General features: G+C 54.4%; 3 protein-coding genes across 3 annotated transcripts; all 3 read right to left on the bottom strand.

Moving 5' to 3' along the window:
* Positions 1-1241: 1241 nt before the first annotated feature.
* On the bottom strand, positions 1242-2808 carry CGCA056_v001458 (Sphingosine N-acyltransferase-like protein FUM17; the record flags this gene model as incomplete). Its single annotated transcript, XM_037316718.1, has 3 exons — positions 1242-1685; positions 1773-2555; positions 2614-2808. 3 exons carry the CDS (start codon positions 2806-2808, stop codon positions 1242-1244), a joined length of 1422 nt encoding a protein of 473 aa, XP_037185329.1.
* Positions 2809-7116: 4308 nt separating this feature from the next.
* prr-4 (pH-response regulator protein palH/prr-4) lies at positions 7117-9297 on the bottom strand (the record flags this gene model as incomplete). The annotated part of the gene is made up of 1 exon (XM_037316717.1): positions 7117-9297. The coding sequence occupies one exon, from the start codon at positions 9295-9297 to the stop codon at positions 7117-7119; it is 2181 nt and encodes a 726-aa protein (XP_037185322.1).
* A 6895-nt stretch (positions 9298-16192) lies between these two features.
* On the bottom strand, positions 16193-17967 carry CGCA056_v001456 (uncharacterized protein; the record flags this gene model as incomplete). The annotated part of the gene is made up of 2 exons (XM_037316716.1): positions 16193-17712; positions 17769-17967. 2 exons carry the CDS (start codon positions 17965-17967, stop codon positions 16193-16195), a joined length of 1719 nt encoding a protein of 572 aa, XP_037184897.1.
* Positions 17968-21229: the final 3262 nt, after the last annotated feature.

Below are 21229 nucleotides of genomic sequence, written 5' to 3'. Positions count from 1 at the left end.
ACACATCGTCAGGCAGAAATGCCAAAGACGAGAATTGCTTGCTGCCGAAAATAGGCAGGTTTGTTCAAGGTACAACTCCGTAACATGATGTCGTGTCCAAGTGATGATGCAGTTGTAGGCGACCACGCTAGGATGGTCGACAGCGAACACGTTCTCGATCAGGCCCAACACATGTAATTGTATCTCCTTGACTGTAGATATATTGAGGTCAAACGTCAGACTCTCGTCGCTACGGACTACTTGGTATCGTAGGAAAAGCAGAGCGTCTCTAAGTTTCGGTCCTCCGCAAGAACCCGGCGCACGAGGCCATGGATTCCGTTTTTGGTCTCCCTCTCCGTCCGTCCCGCAACCAGTATCAGGCGCTGTCTATGCCGAATCAATCATCCTAGGTTTCTCTGTTGCGTTCCTCAAGGCAACATTTCCGAGGAACGAGGTGGATTGTTGTCTCAGTCGAAGATCACCACACAAAATGTCCACCGCCTTTTACTCGAAAGTCCTAAACGGTCCCCAAAGTCGCGCGCGCTGTCATGAGGTTTTATTGTGTGAGATTCAGACTCAGATGCTGTTGAGCATGAGAAGTGAGTGCGTGCATCGATTGGTGCACATGCGCGGGCGCAAGCGGTGTGAAGGGGGTGGTCGAATCGCGCGCGAGGAGGGTGCGCCGTCATCGTCCACAGACGCACACCTGTCTCACTTCATCCACAGACGCACAACCCACCCAACACGAACCGACGACACCTTGTGTGTCTTGGCACCTCACCCTCAGCCACAGTCATGCTTCGTTCAGCCAGCTAACCCCGGCTACTCTTCGCCGCAGATAACCGCCATGTTCTGTTCAGTCGCCTGTCGGCCGACCTCGAATTTTCCGTTCGTTTCGGGAGACCAAAGCTCTCGTCACGCGTCTCGTGGACGGTGGGCTTACGATGAACACCTGCGGCACTGACTGAGTCCGCAGGCCGTTGCGATTCCATCAGCGGATTGCGGCTAACAACGGCGCCATCCCAGCTCGTGTTAGGTATCGTGATCCGATGAACCTTTTCATCGTTGGCGGCGTTGAGCCGGCGATGCTTGTGGAGTCGAACTGTCGCCTGATGAGTTTTTTTCGTGCTACATCTTCCCCTTCTTCTTAGGCTGACCCGTACCCAGCTGCAATGCGCGACAGTTTTGTTATGCAAGCGAATGACTTCATGAATCAAAAACACCAAATATCATGCATCGTTTCAATTCCTTGCCAGAATTGTTTATCTCGCGCGGCCGTTGACAGACCTGGCCTTTGCCGCCGCACTGGTACTCGCGCCCGTCGTGTGACCGTTGGTCGTCTCTGCAGGCAAAGCTTTCTGCTGGGTTTCGTCCTCGGCATCCGTGCCCTCCGCCTCGCTCCGGTCATCCTCGGCTATGTCATAGGCAAGAAAGCGATAAGCTATGCGGAAGATGTGGAAAAGCCAAAAGAGGTTCAGGGCTTGGAGAGAGCCCAGGAGGCCGAGGGTGATGTACTGAGACAGGGTGCACTTGTACTGCTGGGTGGCCCAGTTCAACTCGAAAGGGCCGACAGTGGTATACTCGGTGAAAAGTGACAAGATGATCTTAAGGTTGATGTAATGACGCAGGTAAATCCAAACACTGACGAAGAAGAAGAAGTATGGTGCAACAATCGGCGAGTCGATGTAGTTGAGCACCTTGGAAGTCTATGGCACTTATCAGTAAATTGTTCCCTTTGCCGCTTCCCCGGCCGAATTTTACAAAGTATGTTAATGCGGGTTTCGGAAACTTACAGCGAGGAAGAAGTCGCTAATGTCGTGAGTGGTATAAACAGCTAGTCCCATGTAGGTGAAGTGAAAGCGGTAACTCAGGGCAATCAGAGCAAGGCTAACAATGTGGTGCCCGACCAACTCCTTGAAGTCCTTGCGAGGCTTCTCAAGGCCAAGTAACAGAACGAGGGCTTGTTGTGCCCAGTACGCGGCCTGGAATAGGTAATAGAACTTGAAACCGGCCTCGTGAGACACATGCGGAAAGTCCTCGTACATGCCTCGTGTGCTAAAGTACCAGACAGGCGTCTTGCTCATGACATACAAGCCGGCAGGACCCAGACAAGCAAAGTATATAGCCGTATACATCTGCTCCATGAACCGAGCCTGCTTTCCGCGAGACCGAAGACCAGCGGCACGAGCTAGCGGGCGCAAGAATTCTTGCATGATGAACTCGCGAGTAAAAGTGAGGACGATGGTCCAGAAACCCACGAAGGCTATGTCCCATAGTCCTTTGCCATATTGAATTGGTGCATCGGGCTTGGCCGGGTCCGGAGGCAGACGGTACGAGAGGAAGATGAAGCGAGAGGCAGTGTTCGAGTCGGAGGGGTCTACGGCGTATGCGCCGCCGAAGATGGCGATGACGATGGCGGGAACGAGGTAGGTGTATCTGATCATGGCCTGACGGAAACGAGAGAGGACGCCGCGTGCACGCCGGCGTTTTGAAACTCTTTTGGTTGTAGGACTAGACTGAGGTGAGAAAACGGGGTTGTCAGTTGAGTCAACATAGAAAGAGGAGGGGATGTTGAACTGGAATGTCCAGCTACAGGCTTCTTCAAGATGAGGATAGCAGGGGAGGAGCACTTACTGGTGGGATGGGGCTGTCTCCGGCAGTGTAGCTTGCGAGTGCAGGGCCTGTGTCACCGGCACGAATATCCTGGCCGAGGGCACTGGACTTCCGACGTCGTGTAGTGCGGGAGGAATTTGAGGAATGGTGGTCAATGACGGAGTGCAATTGGTCGACGGAGGTGTTGAGGAGAGGGAAAGGTTCGGAGTCGGCCATTGTCGCAAAGGAAGTCCTCTTGGGACGGTGTCTCGGTTCGTTTAAAGCAGCTGGAGGCGCGGGACGGGGAGGGCGGAAAGCTGACTGATTTGTGACCTCGAGGGAGAGACGTGGAAGGGAGGGATGGATGGACGAGGCAGGACGATTCGGCAAAGATAGGAAGGGAGGAAAGGATGTCGGGGTTTGAGTTCTAGAGCACTTTCTTGCGGGTGCGGAGGAAGAATGCCGGACAGGGCAAGAGGTGGGTGAAAAGGAGGTTGTTGGTTATTAGACGTCGAGATGGTCAGGGGGGCACGTTGTCGATCATGGAAGTGCGGGCAAAAAAAGGTAAGGCGAACGCTGCACCGTTTGGCGGGTCTGTGGAGCGGAGCAGGAGCAGTATGAGGCAGAGGCAGAGGCAGAGGCAACAGCTGCGACAGTCAAAGTGAGGTGGTGCCTTACTCGGGAGCCGTACAACGAGGTCCAAGGCCGTCTCAAGGGTGTTCCCTGGCCCTGCTTTGTTTCGTCGTCGAATTCGTCTGACCGGCGACCAGTCAGTCGTCTGTTTTTGCTTCTCTTTCCAGGCCCTGCCAACGGGGTCAGAGCGGGAAGCAAGCCCGGGGAGAACGGACAGTCAGGAGGTGCAAGGCAGGCAGGGCGGGCGAGATGGTTGAAATGGAGAAAACAGACAGACAGTGACAAGGTGAAATTAAGCAAACATAAGGAGTAATAGGAATAAAAGATGGCGCAACGGAGAAGAAGGAAGGAAGAAAAAAAAAAAAAACCCCATGCCAAGAAGGGGAGCTGTCGAGAGCTATTGGCCAACCAAATTGCACGAAGCCGGGGTTCCATCTGCCGGGACCTCGTCGGGGCGCCCCACCCATCAACGCTCCACACCCGCGCACCCTGGCCGACTTACACTTACCTCATCTTGCATGGCAATCCTCCATGGTCCCCACCTGCACGAGAGCGATGCACCGTACCTGCGTGCTGTGCTGGTGACACTACGCAGTACCGACCCTCGGGGAGCAACTCCAAGAAAGCGCAATGGGGGCTTTCTGAGTAAGGCACTTCAGGCAAAGAAAGACCCGGGCCACTACCTCTGACGGGACACAGGCTTTTTTCGAGAACGGCATGGTTCTGGAACATTGGAAGCCGTGCCATGTGAACAAGCGTTGTAGTCAATATCGACGCCAACACTATGGAGATGCGTCCCGCATTCTTCAACTCCACCTCCAACTTGCATGTGCATTGGCACGCACACACAACGTCAACCACTCTACTGGGACCATCCCTCTTGCAACGCCAGCATGGCACTGCATCCCTCGTCCACATTGAAGCCTGACGACATGCAAAGAGACATGTCCCCGGTCAACAACGAGAAAGGTGCGACGGTGTCCACCTGGAGCTGAGCTGGCAGGCTCGGCGGGCGAGTCAAGCCCGCTGTGCGGTCGGAATCGAGATCGAGATCGAAATCAGAATCCCCATCTCGCTGTTGCTTGAGAAGACTCGAGAAGACTGCATATTACGGCCACATTTCCTACCAGATGGGCATAACGAGGCTGTCTAGACAATTTGAACACGAGCGGAAGAGGGCGCCCTTGTGATTGCAGCCTCACAGCCTCATATATCGATGCAATGTGAGGCGATGGACCTGATCAAGGGTTTCCAAATCGCTAGACTCGCTCGAGAAATCTAGCGGCCACTTTGTTCCATTGCGCCCATGATCCCGAATGGAACTCGGGGTCAGCTCCGGCGCCTTACCTTTCCCGCCCTGTTTCGACATCGACTATTGCAAGCGCCGACAATCAATAACTGCACCATCTCAAAAGTATTTCTTTCAATCAGCGGGTGTTGTTCTTTCGGGGCCATGAACCAGGTTGCATCAACACACCCAACTCGCGTTACCACTTTGGCAACGCTTCGGACCTAATCTAAGCCGCCACCCCGCCGTCATCTATTCTCGACTTGCTACAACACTGCGCACTTCCCACTGCGCACTTCCCACTGCGCACTTCCCACTGCGCACTTCCCACTGCGGTAAATCCTCAGTTCAATGTATACATTGAGTCGAGGGTGCAGCGCCTGTCCTGAGAATATTCACTTCGTGCTGGTGGGAAAATGAGATGCAGACAAAGTAAGCACTGCAAGGTACCTTGCATCCTCCATATCCAGTCCTCGCATGTCAGTTATCAACCCCACTACCGAACCAACACTTCTAACACAGTTCCCCGCCCACCACCAGCCGTTTTAACACCCGCCACCCGTGCCGCCCCAGCCCATACGGATACCGTTATCGCTGTAAAGACCCGACGCCCCGGTACCCCTCCCCAAAAGAAAGTGTCGTCACTGAGGATCAGGGTCCGCTTTCCAGCGACAGCGTCCAGCATTACTGTGCGCTTTTCCTCCAGCCCCTATGAAGACTCATGCCCGATGAAGGCCAAGAACTTCAGCTCGTGATTATGCAACGAACCGAACTCAGCGTCATATGGAGATATGCAAGCTTCGCACTTTTCCCTTGAAAATCTCGCCTGCACAGTAAGCAAGCTGGTCGTCCCGCCAGTCTGTTTCAACATCGCACACGAGTCCAGGTTTGCCCTCACCAGTCGCTGACACACCGAGAAAACCATTGTCAACAATCATCCCGCAGAACCATCTGTTTTGTAGCAAGGATTGTGCAAATAATCGGTGAAGTTGGCCTCCCGGACGCAACGGGGGCTTCATTGCGCGTTCTGCCCCCGGCTCCGTCTGTTGATTACTGACTCCCGCGGCCACCTCCGTATTTCCCGGGAGTGGCGCCGCAAGCTTACGTGTTGAAGATCATGAGCCACCACCATGAAGGCGAATAACTTGGCAAAAGGGGAAAAGGGGACCCAACATGCTCATCTAACTGAACAAACTTCAGGTCAGTCGTGACGAGGCGCAATGAAGTGGTCGCCAAGAGCCAAGCCAGGCTTGCGAAATACCCAATTCGCCTCAGCCTCTCGTGATCATCATCACTGCGACCCTCGTCGTCGTCACTGGGTAGAACACCTGCTTCCCTCTTCTCTCCTCTACTTACCGCAGCCGCCCAGCCCATCAGAACAATGCCTCCCTGGGAAAGTGTCACTTTCGGGACTGCCACCCGTAAACTTGGCAACTTTGTCTCTTAAAGTGTATGCGTGTGTGTGAGATCCAGCCGTCAAAACGACCCGATGCTCCACAAAGAGACACAACCCCCTCCTCGGCGCCAAGCGTTTCCCCCCCTTCAAGCTACGTAGCAAAAATAAAGGTGATCCAGGTCTCATTGTTTTTTCCCAGTGTTTAAAACGCCCGCGCAGCTTGGCTGCGGTGCTTGCCAAGCCGGTGATATTCTCGCGAGCCAGCCAGCCAGCACCTCGAGCTGTGGTCAGTAGAATTGTCCTTTTCCTTGAGACACGCAACTCTTGCTTGCATTCTGTTATCCGACATGTGTGTAAGGGAGGGGCTATTGTGCGGAACAATGACTGAGGCGTTTCGAGGTTGTGAGACGAGAGAAAGGTCCGCGTCAGCTGTAGTCTCAACGTTGTCCAACAACACTCAAGGGATGCAGTAGACGTGCTTTCGTCGTGGTAATTTGCTGCGCAGGCTACTGAGGAAGCTCTCGATGAGTATCGCAAGTCGTGACTTTGAAGTCCAGTAGTATCTCAAGTAGACAAGGAGTGCTCACGCACCCGGGGTCCAAAAGAGATCCGACAGTAACTTGCACAGCCATCTGGTGGCGTCGAGTGAGCATACCCATCTCACGGAACACATCATGTTGAAATGTATTGTTAACTCATTTGAATCCATTGGTGCGACTGTCGCTAATCTTCCTCTCACCACCTCATGCTTCCCCAAGACAGCACGTCTCTTGGTATCTGACTCAAACCCCCTTCACCCTTTGTCTGTCTCGTCCCCTACATGAGGCCTACGGCTTTCCCATCGCTGAGCATGCTTGCTCACTAACACCAAACTCATATTTCGAGTCAAATGAACACAAGTCAACGCCCCATCTTTAAGCCCGCTTCGCCGGCGGGCTGATCCATTCCCAAACATGTACATCAGGGTGCTCATATCAGCCCCATCATTATTCGCGGCGGTTTGTTTTTGGTCTCCTGGCCCTCTCGAGAGCCCTTCTCCCCATATACACATAGAACCATATCCATATACTCCGCAATATACACCTTCAAATTTGAAATACGGGCTCGTGCCGGAGCCGTCCGTTGTTTTCCGTGATCCGCCCTGATGCGATGCAAAATAATCAAGTAAAAGCCGCTGCGCCACGCTTGCCGTATTCAACAAGAAACAAACTCAGTCGCTCAAAAGTCCTCAAGGAGTGGGCGGCGGTCCAAGATCGTCCCCAGCTCGCCTGCTGTGTGGCACGCTGGGTGACCGCTGGTCGAACTCCTGGTGTTGAGGTCGGACTCCTGGCCATAGTGGCGGACGATTGACTTGAAGCGTGGCTTGGTCTGGAGATCGGCGAGAGAAGTTGCTCGTGGTTCTTCCGAGTGCTGGCGGATGAGCCGAAAGCGCAGCGGCGGGCGAGGGGGTGAGAGCAGAGGCGTCGCTCGTCGTCCTCACCAATCCCACTCGCTCGGGAACATCTTGACTGCTGCGCTCCTCCTCCAATAATTGAGCCAAAGCCGCACCTTGTCTGGGCGGCGCAGGAATGACAGTAACCGGCAGGCTGTCTGTCTCGGGTGTCGGACGCATCTTTTCTCTGATCTTCTCGGCCTGGGTGGCGGCGAAATCCTCGAACCGGGCTCTGAGGTCCCATCGGCCCGTGTCATCGTGGCCTCCCCGAATTTCTTCCTTCATTTCAGTCTGGGCCATGACCTCGGCGGGAGGATCACGAGCGTTGCGGCGGAAGACCAACGATCTCCACCCCTTCTTGTTGAGCGACGGATCTTCTTGAGCTTCTGTGTCAATCTCCACGGCCTTGTGAGTGGCTTGTCTCGGCACGGGCGCTGCCATGGAAAGCTCATCATTGTCAGAGCTAGAATCGCTCCTCGATGACGAAGAGCTACTTCTCGACATGGCGACAGTGGCATTGCGTTGTGTCGCATGTGGGGCGACCTCGGGTGTTCTCGATGTCGTCTCTGTGGGTAATTGGTATCTGACGGCATAAACGGTGCTGGCCGCGCTCGCGGTGTCAGTACGGCTCACGGGCGTTACCGCGGGGGCTGGCCGTGATGGCCACATTGGCGGACGGAGCAAGCCACCCTTATTTCTTTGCCCATTCTGGACATTGGGGGCGGCGTTGGCGGCGTTGTGGTTACCGCGGTACCTGTTGGTAATGGATGACATGCCGGGCCACAGGTTGCCTCTGCCACCAGACTGAGGACCTTGAGCGCCAGTACCACTATCGGGACCGTCTGGGCCACCATCATCTCGCGGCCCGCCCCGGTTCTTTCTTCGTCGGAGCCACGGGAACTCGGAAGCGGACACTTCCAGCATTTCGTCTCCATCAAAGATCTCCCGTCCCAGGATACCGTCCTTCTTCTCTTCTCTTTCCAATGCTTCGATACGTTCGACCCATTCCCATACTACCACACTGGCGGCGGCAGCTCCAACCCAGCGGACGTAGTCTCCCCATCCAGTAAATTCAGGTTTCGCCATATCCAACACAAAGAATACTACCGGGACGAGAATGGCGAAGAGGGAAAGGGTGGAGACAAGAATCATGTTCTTCATCAAGGGGTGGTAAAAGGCGTAACGCTTCTTCATAAGCGAGTAGTAAATGACCCACGCGGCGTAAAGTAAGCCGAGTGAGAGTTGGAAGAGGTAGCTCAGTGCGGGAACGGCGTCGACGAAACTTCGGGGGCGGGCGTTTCCGTTGCTACCGCTGGAGGGGTACTGGAAGCTGTTGAGGGCGCTGAAGATGAGGTTTAGAGTAATAAGAGCGAAAGCGGTCCACTTGATAATAACCTTCTCCCGCTGCCGTGGGAAGAGTCGTGTCAAGGTTTGGGCTTGCGCAAGCCACAGAAACGTGTCGGAAATGAGGCGAATGACCTTCAATTCGGTACCGTCCATAACCTCCAACTGCATCTTTTTGGCATCTTGAATAGCCCATTGGTACTGCTCCTCGGCGACTTTGAAGGTATCGGCGCTGGCAATCGTTAATGAGATCGCGACGGTCACGGCCGCTACTTTCTGCAGCCATGGACGTCCACCGATGCTGATTCCGTTCGAGGTTCCTCCGCTAGTGAAGCCTCCGCGTCGTCCGAGATATACAACTCCTCCGTCGAGAAAGGATCGGGGCGTAATAAATAACATGATGACCAGCATGTACGCTGTCACCGTTGTCGCGGCAAGAGCGTAGCATACTGGGAAGATTGAGGCGTAAAAAGGGTCGCGCATGTCGGTGTATTGAACCGTGCCTCCGGACGTGGTTTCTTCATAGTTGATCCCATTGTTTGCAATTATGATAGGCGCAGCAGTCGCGAATTTGACCGCGGCAGCCCCCAAAGAGGGCAGAGGACTCGCCGCTGGTAACACGGCGTCCTCCATTGTCGCGGCGCCGACTCGTCGAGTGCTTGTCGATGAGGAACAGAGCGGCCAGCCGCAGGCGAGGATTTAACGAGGTTTCCTCCTATTCGCGAACACTCGCCATCGAATTAACCATGCAATGTTCGAAATTTTCGCGGAGTCGATTGACGGTGGCGGGTTGTTGTCGTCGGGGGGAAAACGCGAGGTCGTGGGCTCGGTCGGGCGGATGCAGCGAGAGTCGAAGGACACGGGCCCGGGCGTTCCAGTCTCTTCCACAATCCAGTCTCTTCCACAATACAGAATCGTCAAGGAATCGGCACGTAATTCGGGGGTCGAAGCATCGATTAACCAAAATCCTCCAGTACCGGTGAAGTTAGCGATGAATAGTCGCGGTCGAATTGTCGATAAACGGGTCGTGATTGCAGTCGTCAGTGGCCACACTGGAGAAAAAGGTTCCAAGAAGGCTTGCGTGTGGGGGATGTGGGAGGGATCGCAGGCTGGGCGCCGAGAGATTCTTGGGAGAGTTGAGGAACAGTCTGAAATGGGGGGGACGAAGGGCGAAAAAGGGAGAGCCGGGGGGGAAGACGGGCAAGTCAGCGCTATTTCGGGGGAGTACGGATTGGAGGGTAATGGGGGAGTGGCGCCCTGTATTTCGTTGCGCTTTGTTGAAATTGCTGGCCAGATCTGGGCTCTTTTCGCTCGTGGTGGAGTCGTAGACCGTCTCGAAAGTGTTTTGGAATAGTAACTCGGGGGGACGCGGATGGATATGGGAGATGGGGGGAAGCGACGCTGCGCTGAAGGGTGATGGGTGGTGCTGGTCGACTTGGACAGGGGGGCGTGGGGAGACTTGCTGCGGGAACATGGCGAAGCATACTGTGCCGAGGACGCGCTGTACTGTGACACGGTGAGAGACATAGGTAGTGTGAAGCGTCCGGGTCAATCCACGCACACCCATTTGCCGTGCTAACTACTGAGACTAACGGTGTTGGGCGCTACTGGATACGACTCGGGCGACGCGGTGTTGCACGCGATTACAGTGGCGAGATTGCAAGGGAGTCGAGTACCTGCCCATCACAGATGCACAGTTCGATGGCCAAAGACACTGTACGATTACAGTCCCAAGGCAGAGGGACCGGCCGCTGTAGAGATGTCGCGACACCGCGCGATCGTGTACTGACAGCCTTGGCAGACCCGAGAGAACTCGGACAGATCTACAAGCCCAAGAAAAGGGTCTTTGCCGTTGAGGATTTGCGATTGACAAGACGGGCTGCGGAGTCCGCTTCAACGACATCCGTGCCGTGTTCTTTCTACATACATCGCCGTGCGGCCGTTCAACCTCCCGCAATCTATCGGTCAATTAATCGTCGATCCCGTGAACGTGTTTGTACTCCGAGCTTGAGGGATGATGCGCGTAAGAGAGTGCGAGGCGGCAAGGTAGGAGCCTCATCGTCGCCAGGGTAAGGTTGCGAGAAATTGAGAGGGCATGCCTCTGTATCCCAGAAGCCTCTCTCCTGTGCATGAAGCCTGCAGCAAAGAAAAGGCATTCAGTCCGCCTGAGCGTGCGATGGCACTGACACTGAAAGCTGTAGCGAGGAATGAGACGAGGAGGGGACAACGACAAAGGGCGGGATGATGACATTTGCTCCCGAGTTGGAGTATATTGGCGTATATACATACATAACATGTTGTCTCCGGATGTATATTGCATCTCCTAAAGAATCACAACAAGCACCAGCCATTCTTCAACAAGAAGGTGACTAAGGCAATGGCGGTGACTCTGGACCATGTCCGGGCGGCGTTGTTGAGCAGAATCCTCGCGGCTGTCTGCTAGCAACTTGCAGCAGCATCAGAGAAAAGACAGCGTCGAGTCGTCTGATTACATAAGATTCCTCTGGATGTATTGAGAACAGCTGAGACACTGTACGCCCGACACTAGACTGGGCTGGCTGCATGGCACCCCCCGCCGTTAGTGGTTGGAAAAGCATGTCTTGCTTGCGAAATACTGCGCGCAGGATTGCACGGCAGTGGCTGCTCAGCCTCCCCGCCTCGAGGGAAGTACCCTGAAACGGAGACGGGCAGCCGTGCTGATCCAGTACAGAATTCAGATGGCTACCAGCCGTCCCCTTGGGTTCGGAGCGTTTTGTCTTGGCTCTTGAAACGCGGGAGAGCAGGAAAATTGCGACTCTTTTCGTTGTCGTTGTCGGCATCCCCTCGAGTTCCATTCCCGACGTCGATTACCTCAGGGCATGATGAGGTGGTGTAGGACAAGGTCTCGAGAACGAGAGCTTGCGTGCGGGAGAAGCACAGAAGATGGGTGCCGGTGACATCGACCCGATCGCTGTCACTGGGCCTTTGCAACTCTAACTCGACAGTGGTGGTGGTGCCTGACCTGGCCCGTCCAGTCAGCATTTCCATCGGTCAAGACATCTAAAGTCCAACTCACCTCACTGAACTGGTGTCTGGGTAAGCAATTAGACGGTCAGCGGGCGACAGTGACCGTCTGAACCGGCAAAAGATGGACGCTGTATCGAGCGGCCGTAGCGAGTAGTGTGCAGTTGGTCGCCCACAAGCCTGCCGCTGCCTTCGCTTCGGCGGCCACTGGGCTGGAAGGGGAAATGATGAATGACCAGCCGCCGAGGGTTTACACACTGTGTCGGGGGCGTGCAGCACAGTGTTCGACTCTGGGTCCACCCCCGTTCCCAGGCTGGAGTGCATCCGTTCATCTGTCCACCAATCATGACGGGCTTTCGGCGAAGTATGGGGACAAAATGCAGTGGATGCCGCGCGGGCCAACATACCTAACGGGCTAATGCTCCAGGGGAGAGTCCACCAGTAACAAGGGCACTCTTGCTGAACGAGGTGTGGTTTCCGGTGCGAGCATCACCTTCTCGGGAAACTGGGACTGTCCATGTCCGGATGAGGGAGGAGATTGAAGCCGGGGCCAACGGCAGATATTCATCGACGCAGGGCAGTTGAGGAAATCGTCTGCATATTGAGAAGGTGTTTCTGAGAAATTGCAGATGGCCAATAACTCGTCACCGGCGTACAAGACGTGGGGGATGGAAAAGGCATGTCGGGGATTCGGGTCGAAGAGAGGAAAGTGATGGACGGCCCAAAACCTGTTCGCTCTCTGGATAAATCGAGCTGGAGCCAATCACCAATCTCCGAACTTATGGGCCGCATCAACCCCGCAATAGATTGCAGGTGATTGTGAGGTGGTGGTGGGTGGTGGTCTGGCCTCAGGTGCTGTTCCTGCCTCCCAGTTTTTTTCCTGTGAAAGGACGAGGGGAAGAAAGGACGTGGCTTGTGCTCCTCCTTCTCCAGGTTGTGCTGGTCCAAGTGATGAAAGAAAGAACGGCCAGGCAGCTTCCCCAACCCGAGTCCCAGTCTTTCCACACCTGCCCGTCTTGGCTCTGTCCCTCTTGGCAAAGCTTATCGCTCGTGGCTGGCCCAACTCTTGGCGATTTCCTTCCCTTCATCGTTCCATTTCTTTCCGTCCGCCTTCCGTTTGGCTGCAGCGTCCATGTGCATCCGTCCACCACTCCTCCCGCCTGAATGCAAATGCCACTTTCCTTCTCCAGACGAACTGCATCTCCGACCCCTCGAATGCGCACTTTGCCCATCTCCGCCATCAGACACTGACACCTTCGGCAGAGAGACGGAAACACCACACCACACTCAATCACAATCAGTCCATACGGAGACTTTCCGCTAATAGACTCCTGTTGCACTAATTTGCTTTCCACGGTCTGCAGCTCGCTCCGGTCCGTCGCCCTCTTTAACCCAATCCTCTTCCTGATGCTAGTCAAACACAATTCCCCCGCATCGAGCCTCGTAACGAAAGTACATGACTTGGCTCCTGTCAGCCTGCCTGTCAGCTCAAGGTGAGGCGACTCAAGCCAGCCCCGATTAACGTGACGCACGCCGGCAAAGTCTCATCTCAAAACCCCGAGCCGACACGCGACAGTTGCTGGCACTGACCAGATGTTGCCACATGCTTCGTCTCGAACTGATGCCAACGTCGATCCAGACTGCCTGCCAATCGCCCAAGCTGGCAGTTTCAATTTTGTCCAGTCGGTATCACCGCCAGCCTGGTATGCTACGTCGCGCCGGCGCCTTTCCTCTCCCACAGCCGCGGGACCTCTTTTCTTTCTTCTAGTCTGGTCTGGTCTTTATTAGCCCCCGTGTCGTTTTGAGCCACGACTTGCCCCCAGCTCACATCATGTCTTGGCCTCCGACAAGCTTTCACCCGATGCCACGACCCTGTCATTACCTGTTCAGTTTCTATTCAGGGCTCGGCGAAACTCTCTCAGAGACGTGCAATCGCCAAGTCGGCCCCATCCGGTAAATCTCCTATTCCCTCAGCTGCGCGATTTCCCGACACCTTCTGCGTTCCCAGGCGCAGCCTAATCAAGGGGCGGCGTGGACGGTTTCGCTCGCTCCAACGCGGCAGAAATGCAGCACGTGGGCAGACTTGATAACGTCCGCTCTCGCAATCTGTAAAACACCTTTGCCGCCTCACTTTCATGAACAAAACGAGGCCTGACACTATTTCGGGCAGCGGAGCGGATGTTTGCGCCCCTCAGGGCAACTTGCAGCACACCAAAAAGCGAGATCTAGCTGCGATGAGGCTCTTGGCCATGCTGGCAGCACAACTTACTTTACTTTCAAGTTCCGAAAGTCTATCCGCGGTTTGTAAGTAGGTAGGGAATATCACACCAACACGCTCCAGGCCCCTCTGGGAGGTTTAAGCGCCTTGGCCTACTCATTAGATACGCTACGCCGTACCAACAAGCTGCACGCTTCCCAAGAGGTGTCCCCTCTGCGCCAATCACGGGACGGGTGACGTAGAAATCTCCTGATCCAGCCTTGGGACTGCCATAACCGACTTAGAGATCCTGTTTCCCCGAGGTGTTGTCGCTGTAGCATTCGTAATTGTCATTGGGACATCTCATCCTTGAAGGCACCCAGCAACACGTCAGGAACCGTCTGCATATTGATTGCCACACCGTTGTTGTTGTTGTTGTTGTACGTTGTGCTGGACAAAATGCCTCAAAGCCCAGCTATCGATCACGTAGAACACAGAAGCTGATGACAGCGTCTGCAAACTGGTTTGCAGATACATTGTTTGCCGCCCTCGGCGATTTCTCCCCTTCTGCCTCATTATGACTCGTCGCCCAGGCCTTGGCGGTTTAGAGCCAGCTTCCGAAGTAAAAGTCAGGCGTATCTAAGGACGTGTGAAACTTTGACCAGACACTCTGTGGTCTGCTAAAAACTACTCTGGCTGAGAAACAGAGAGCATCCGGCTGATTCTTGGCGTCCCTCGTGATTCCGTGAGCCGAATCTGTAGCTTTGGAAGCATCATGATGCCCTGATACGCATCAAAACTCGGAAGCAACCGAAATCATGATGTAAACCATTCAGGGGTATCAATTCTTTAGTCTCTCTCTCACGGCGACGACGACAGCCGTCATCAGCCCTCCTTCTCGAAGCTATCATTGAGATAACCGACAAAACTCTCCCTCATCCTGTCCGAGCTAAAGTTCCCGACGCCCTCAAGCCCGATACCCCCACGATTCAACCCGACAAAAGCCCTCCTCAGCCTCTGCAGCTGCGGCAGCCCGACTTTGCGCCCCGGAAGCTGCACAACCAGATCCTCGCCTGCGCTGCCGCCGCCGCCGCCGCCGCGGGGGATCTTCACCTCGCCGCCCTCCTCGTCCCCCTGCCCCTCCAGGATCTTCTTCACCACGTCCTGCGTCTCGCGGTCGAGCACGTACAGGTAATCCCCTCCCGCGTCGCGGCTGCGCTGGACGGTCGCCTGGTTCGGCTTCACCACCTTCCTCCCCGTCCCGGCGATTGCGTCCCAGATGTCGTCAAACACCTTGCCCGCCTGTGTCTCGTCGTCGTCCCAGATCAGCGTGAACAGCGGGCTGTCCCACCTCGTCATCGGGTTCGGCTCCTCGTAGCGGAACACGAGGTTCTCCCAGTTCTCCTTGTCGTAAGGCTGCTCCTCCACCTCCTCGTTCTCTCCCCTCACATCGTCGCCTTCCGCCTTGCCTTCCACCTCCGAACCTGTTGCAGCCGTTGTTGATGTCGCCGCAGCTTCCTCCCTCCTCCTCAGCCTCTCCTCGTTAATCCCCCTCGCCCTGTCGACCCCACACCCGATCTGCAACACCACGCTCGGCGTCCTCACAGCCTTCGATTCGCAGTGCAGCTGGTACCGCCATCCCTTGATGTAGTTCAGCCCGTCCAGGATCACAATGTCGCGGTCCGTGAGCACGCGCTTGACGGCGCCGTAGACCGCCGCGCGGGCGTCCTTCTCCGAGGCGTTGGCCGAGCGCGTGTGCGCGCGCACCTTGTCCGGATCGAGGTCGTACACGTCTCGCGAGATGGAGAGCGTCGAGTCGGAGATGTAGTGGAGTCTGTAGGACGGTTGCTTGCTCGACGACGAAGAGTCCGCTGCGGCGGCCGCGATGCGCTTCGCGAGGTGCGCTTGGAGCTGCTTTGCGCGGTGGGTTTTGCCCGACGTCGGGAGGCCGGAAACGATGATTAACTATGACATGACGCTCATTCAGCATCGCTCAAATTTGAAATGTGGGCGTACTTACCGGCATTTTAGAGGCTTTGGGTTGTAAAGTTGAATATTGAATACGTACGAAGTTAGCCGGAGCTTGGAGGGGTTGATGGGGAATTTTCGCGATCAGCTACCCCACCTACCGCTTTGGGCTCAGTGGACTTGGGCCAAGGATCAAGGTTCAACATTCAACGGTCAATGAAAGACAATCACAGCACAGGATGCAGGTAGATGAACAAATAATGAAATAGATTTCAATGGGTATCTTTGAGCCTCATATTACCATGTGACGCCCTTGCCTCAATCTCTCCGCGAATCATACTTTAAAGACCATGCCGGTCCTCAGTCTGTCATATCATCATCAGAGTCCTCTGAAAAAGAGCCCATGATGTCAATGTACAACAGAATGCGCTCTCCAGCTAGATCCATCATCTCCATTGCATAGCGGTCTTTGTCGCCCAAGTCCTTTTGCTTCTTACCATTCCTCGTCTTCATCACCTTGCGGCCGCTAGCCTTCCACTTGCGTGCCTCAATGCCCGACTCAGCAGCCGTATGGAGCTTATCCTTGGCAGCTTTTATTTCCTCGGGGGATATCTGATGGAGCAGGTTTTCGAGGATTAATGCAAGACGTGCATTGTCTGTTGGGTCAACGGTGTTCGCATGGTGCGGCAGATAGCAGTGCTCCATAACTTCAGCGTTGACGATGATGCCACCGCTTGAAGGCACGACCTTCCTGGGGTCTTGGTATCGCGATGGCAACAAGTGGTCCAGCTCGGTCGTCAAAAAGTCAATCTCAAAGGCACGACCGACGTGAGAACCCATGTCCGAGATGAATTGCTGGAAGTATGCCAGCGGCTGCGCTTTGAGATGCATGATGAGGTCCGCCACGTAGTCTCTGTGCGACTGAAAGTCATACGGCAGACGTTCAGAGACTTCAGATAACAGATCCATGAGACGCAGACGCAAGGGAATAGACTCAGCCAACTCCGGCGTCACAAACGCACCTGCCCGTCTCGATGGTGTGCGTGGAGTGGGGGGTTCCTCAGATTGAGACTGCTGGTCGTCTGACTCCACCAGGTCGTCGTCAAAGTAATCCCCAAACTGGTCATTCTCAATGTCTAGAGTGGCCATTCTCTTGCGCTTCGTGTCTTCGCTCGGCAAGCCCTTGGTCTCTCTGTTGAAAATCTCGGGAAATTTGCTCATAGCCGATGTGTAGCCATCGGCAAAAAGGGCTTGCGCAATCATTTTCAAACCACTCCGGTTGGAGTCGGCCTTTTGCTTGACGTACATGACGAGGATAGCCCCCTTCAAGTTCGTCCAGTCCGTGTCCTGGGAGGAGCCCATTGCTTCTTCGTCCATCCGCTTACGCTCCTTAAGGTCAGCTTCAAGGACATCGAGCATGAACTCCAGCCAGGTCTTCCAGTAGCGCCATCGATTGGGGTGGACGCTACTGCAGTTGAACGCCCATCCCACGACGGCCCAGAAGTCTTGAGCACGGTGCCAGATGCTGTCCTCGCCAGCCATCTTATTGCCTATCTGATCGCCATCGATCTCGTCATCCTCCTCGTCATGGTATCGATTCCGACGGCCGTAGCCTCCTCCGTGGAATTGAAAGGCGCCCTTGAAACCTGCGTGGATAGGTCCGACGATTGCGAGGAGGTTGCGCAAGTAGCCAAGAGTCTGGGAGCCGACTTCGAGCCGATCGGGGCCAGCGGCACGTGTGGTATGGCTCGGGTGAATGATGAGGGTATTGAGTAGCGCCAGGTGCGTCACCGGGGGCACGTAAACGGCTTTCTTGGCAGCATTTTGTCGAGAGGAGTCTGCTGTGAGGAGGCTATTGAGGAGCCCAAGTGCGCCATTGTCTGGGTTGACTCGTCAGCAGGGAGCTTCGGGGAAGTGGGCCGACCAGGCAACGCACAAAGATGCTCTTCTAGGTAAATCTGGCAATGCGCCTTTAGCTCGCGAGGAAGCTGGTTCGCCAGAGTATACCTGGGACCGGCGGGAACGATCGGGCTGCCCATGGCATCAGGACCTGGGGGCGACTGGAACGCGGTGCGGAAGGAGTCTGGCGACGATACGGCGGACAGTTCCGTAAGAGATGAAGATACAACGGCCATGGTGGGCAGGCAGCGGCAGCGGCAGCGGTGCGGCAGCGGTGCTGTGGGTTTGACGCGTCTGAGTTGCGACGACGCGACCGGAATGCCCTGGGCAGGTTGTCGTCAATTAAAGTCGGAGGGGTCCACAGAGGACCCTGCGGGACTTTAGACCCTCTCTCCCAGTCGCACAGTGGTCCGCGCGTTAGGCAAGCGCTAATCGGCAGGGTTCACAGAGGAGTGCCTGCCTAAATCGGTCCTGGCTGCCTGCATTCATCCCACCTCGGCTCAACCATCAGAGTCAAATCGCGATCGAGTTCGACGTTCCTCAAGTTTACAAACTTGAAGGTGTCGGGTGCCGGTGGCTGAGGTGCCTATCTTAGTCGAAGATGCCTCAAGTCAGTTTCCAGCGTCGAGTTTTGCTCTTTCCGGGCTCTAGCAGCAATTGGTGAGTCGTCTGGCCAAGAGGTCTCACATCACAGTCTTGGAAAGTCAGGCACAGTTACAAAATATGAAGTCAAGAGTGTGGTATATTGATAGATTGATAGCGATTGAAAACATTATAACACCCATCTCTCATCATTTTAAGCCGCACCCTCTTGAAGTATCGTGGTATTGAGTAGTACGCCATTCTGCTGCGTAGCCTACCCCCAGTCATCTACGACGGATTCCGAAGCATTCAATGCGCCTTATCGCGCCAGATTCTAGAGGTTTCGAGCACCATAGACTAGGCGTTTAGGTCAGCCTTTGTAAAAATTGAAGTTGAAATTGATAAACTTGAAAATCGGTGACAGTTTGGGGCAGTGCATGAAGCGAACGGATGTGGCGCATAGTGGAAGTGGAAGTGGAAGTGGAATTGTGACTTACAAGGGTCGAGGGGCGCTGGGTCGGGGTTGGTGGGCTCTCCGCCGCAGGGAGTGTTGACGAGATGCTCTGGCTTGGCAATCATCGCCGTTTGAGGATGCGATATCGCGGGTTGCAAAATGCAAGTGTTATTCAAGAGTGTTGGTTTTCCCGGGTGATCGTGCCTGATGAGAGGGGGGTTCTTTGGTGGTGTAGTAAGTGTTGGTTTGTGTAAGGCAGCGGGTAGTGGGGGTCTCTTGGAGGTGCAGACGATGAGAGTGTGAATGGGTGTGGTGATGCTTGATTGGGATGAATGAGTTGGTTGGAACCTGTTGAGATGTGGCAAGAAGTGCAGAACTGAGGCCGAATATAAATATCCAGAGATATTAGGCAGGATATATGCGGAGGTCTATATCCCGAAGTAAAGCGACAGGGAGTCCCGTCAAGTGGAAGAACTGACCTCAGAAAACGCCATTAACACCTGAATATCGCAGTTGCGAGACTCTGGTGTGAATGGAAGTTCCAGATCGCGGAGTCATACCAGAACACAAGCCCCAGCCGGCACGCCAGTGAGGACCAACAGGCGGACTCTGATTCGACCATTTTGGGTGCCGGGCTGGTTGAGGAACGTAACATATGCTGCCCCCCGCGAGGTGTTTGACCGCAAACGATTAAACGTGCGGGATGTTTAAGGCAGAAGAGGCCGTTGTTCCAGGATTTTTAGGCAGAAGCTAGACCTGACACAGAGAGCAGGTGAGTAGACGGCAGGTCGACTCAAGCAGTTGATTCACTGATTCCCTGTCGCTGACTTGCGACCCCTGCTACATGCGCATTCCCGGCCTGCGAGCTGCAGGTGCTGAGCCACGTCATGATAGAGAGTCCGCTCGTCGTATTCCGCAGTTGCGTATTGTTTGAAAACATAACAGAGCCGCAAATATGAGACTTACGGGAAGGGGCAAGAATGTATCCGGATCAAATGATCAGTTCCCTGTGATGTTTGTTCGTGAAGGTGAGTACGGACAAACGCGATAGTTCCATGACCGCTCTACTTTCAGAAAATCCATGAAATATGTAGGCACTTGAATCTTCTAGGGCAGTGGAATGATGTTGTAGGTGGTGACACGCATATGCAGAGCTTCTTTAGACGTTGCAGTGAGAAGCGTGACCAATGCCCTGAACTTTCTCTCCTCGTCTTTCATAGTGTCTTCCTTCGTCCTGGCGGGGCCAGGATGGTTAGACAACCTGTTAACCTTAGGCAGAGAAAATATAGTCTCGCTGACAGTGGTTTTTTTCTAACTCATATAAATGTTAGGAAAACTTTCCAAAGGTATCAGGTTCAATATTATGATTGCAAATGCGAAATCCGAGGTAGAAACTAGCGGCTTATTTCATTACATGTGATTGGGCCAATAACCTATGGGGCTTCTCCTGGGTCTACACAGTACAGAGGAGCTCTTCAAAAGTTCTTGCTTAGGTACGCTCAGAAGTAGCTGTGGTTCCAGAATATCATAGGTACGTCAGGACCCTAGCGAGTACATATGTTATCAGATAATCCGACTAGATAGGGGCTTCTAGGGACCGTCTTAGGGATCTCTCAGGGGCTGGGTAGTGAGGTTATTCCGGATCCCTGTACCTCTAGGTACTGATAAAGTTAACGGGGTATTTGCGGTACGAAAGTCTTTGCGTTTTGGGCAGGAACTTATGAAGAGCTCTCTGTATCTGCTAGCGGCCAGCGGTCGGGTGGTTCGCCCGATGAGGCCCTTTTCTACTGACAATACACACAAGGTCAGAATCAGAAGTCCCTTGTGAGTCCAAAGGCCCGTGTATAGAATACTGCGTAGACCTGAGTCCAGAATGGGTGGGGTCTCGGGCTAACTAGTTAAGGTTAGTGGGTAGCCCGTTAGGGTTAGTGGTTAGCTTGTTAGGGTTAGTGGTCAGGAGTTAGGTGTTAGGAGACGGAATATATTATCTCTATGCATGGGCCTTTGGACTTACATGGGACTTCTCATTCGGACCTTATGTGTAGACTCTTTCTACCTCAGATACGTGATCCGACACAATACCGCGCCTTCATTCGACCCAACACCTCAACCTCCTTCCCGCTGCACAAGCAGACAACAGTAAATCGTCTACAACATGCAAAGACGAGCACCAACAACAGAAGAATGATTAAGCACCCCAAACTAAGGTGAAAGTTAATTATTGTTGACGGTCAATTGAATTCTCGAAGAAAATATTTTTCGCAATTATTTCATGGAAGGGTGGTTGTGCTGTCGCGCTGGTCGATCGAAGTGCTGGGGTGGGGCTGACTACTTACACGGATCAAGAGGTGGGCTCTCGGGTTCAGGTTGGGGTTCCTCACCACCAAAATTTTTGGCGATGCGCTCGAAAAAGGACTTCATCTTCGACTGGTGAGATCCTAGTGGGTCCGTATAGCTTTAGT

The sequence above is a fragment of the Colletotrichum aenigma genome (genome assembly GCF_013390185.1).
Source record: "Colletotrichum aenigma strain Cg56 chromosome Unknown KSG_Cg56_contig01, whole genome shotgun sequence".
Classification (NCBI taxonomy): Eukaryota; Fungi; Ascomycota; class Sordariomycetes; order Glomerellales; family Glomerellaceae; genus Colletotrichum; species Colletotrichum aenigma.
Note: the sequence above shows the minus strand (reverse complement) of the source record. Positions and strands in the feature narration are given on the sequence as shown.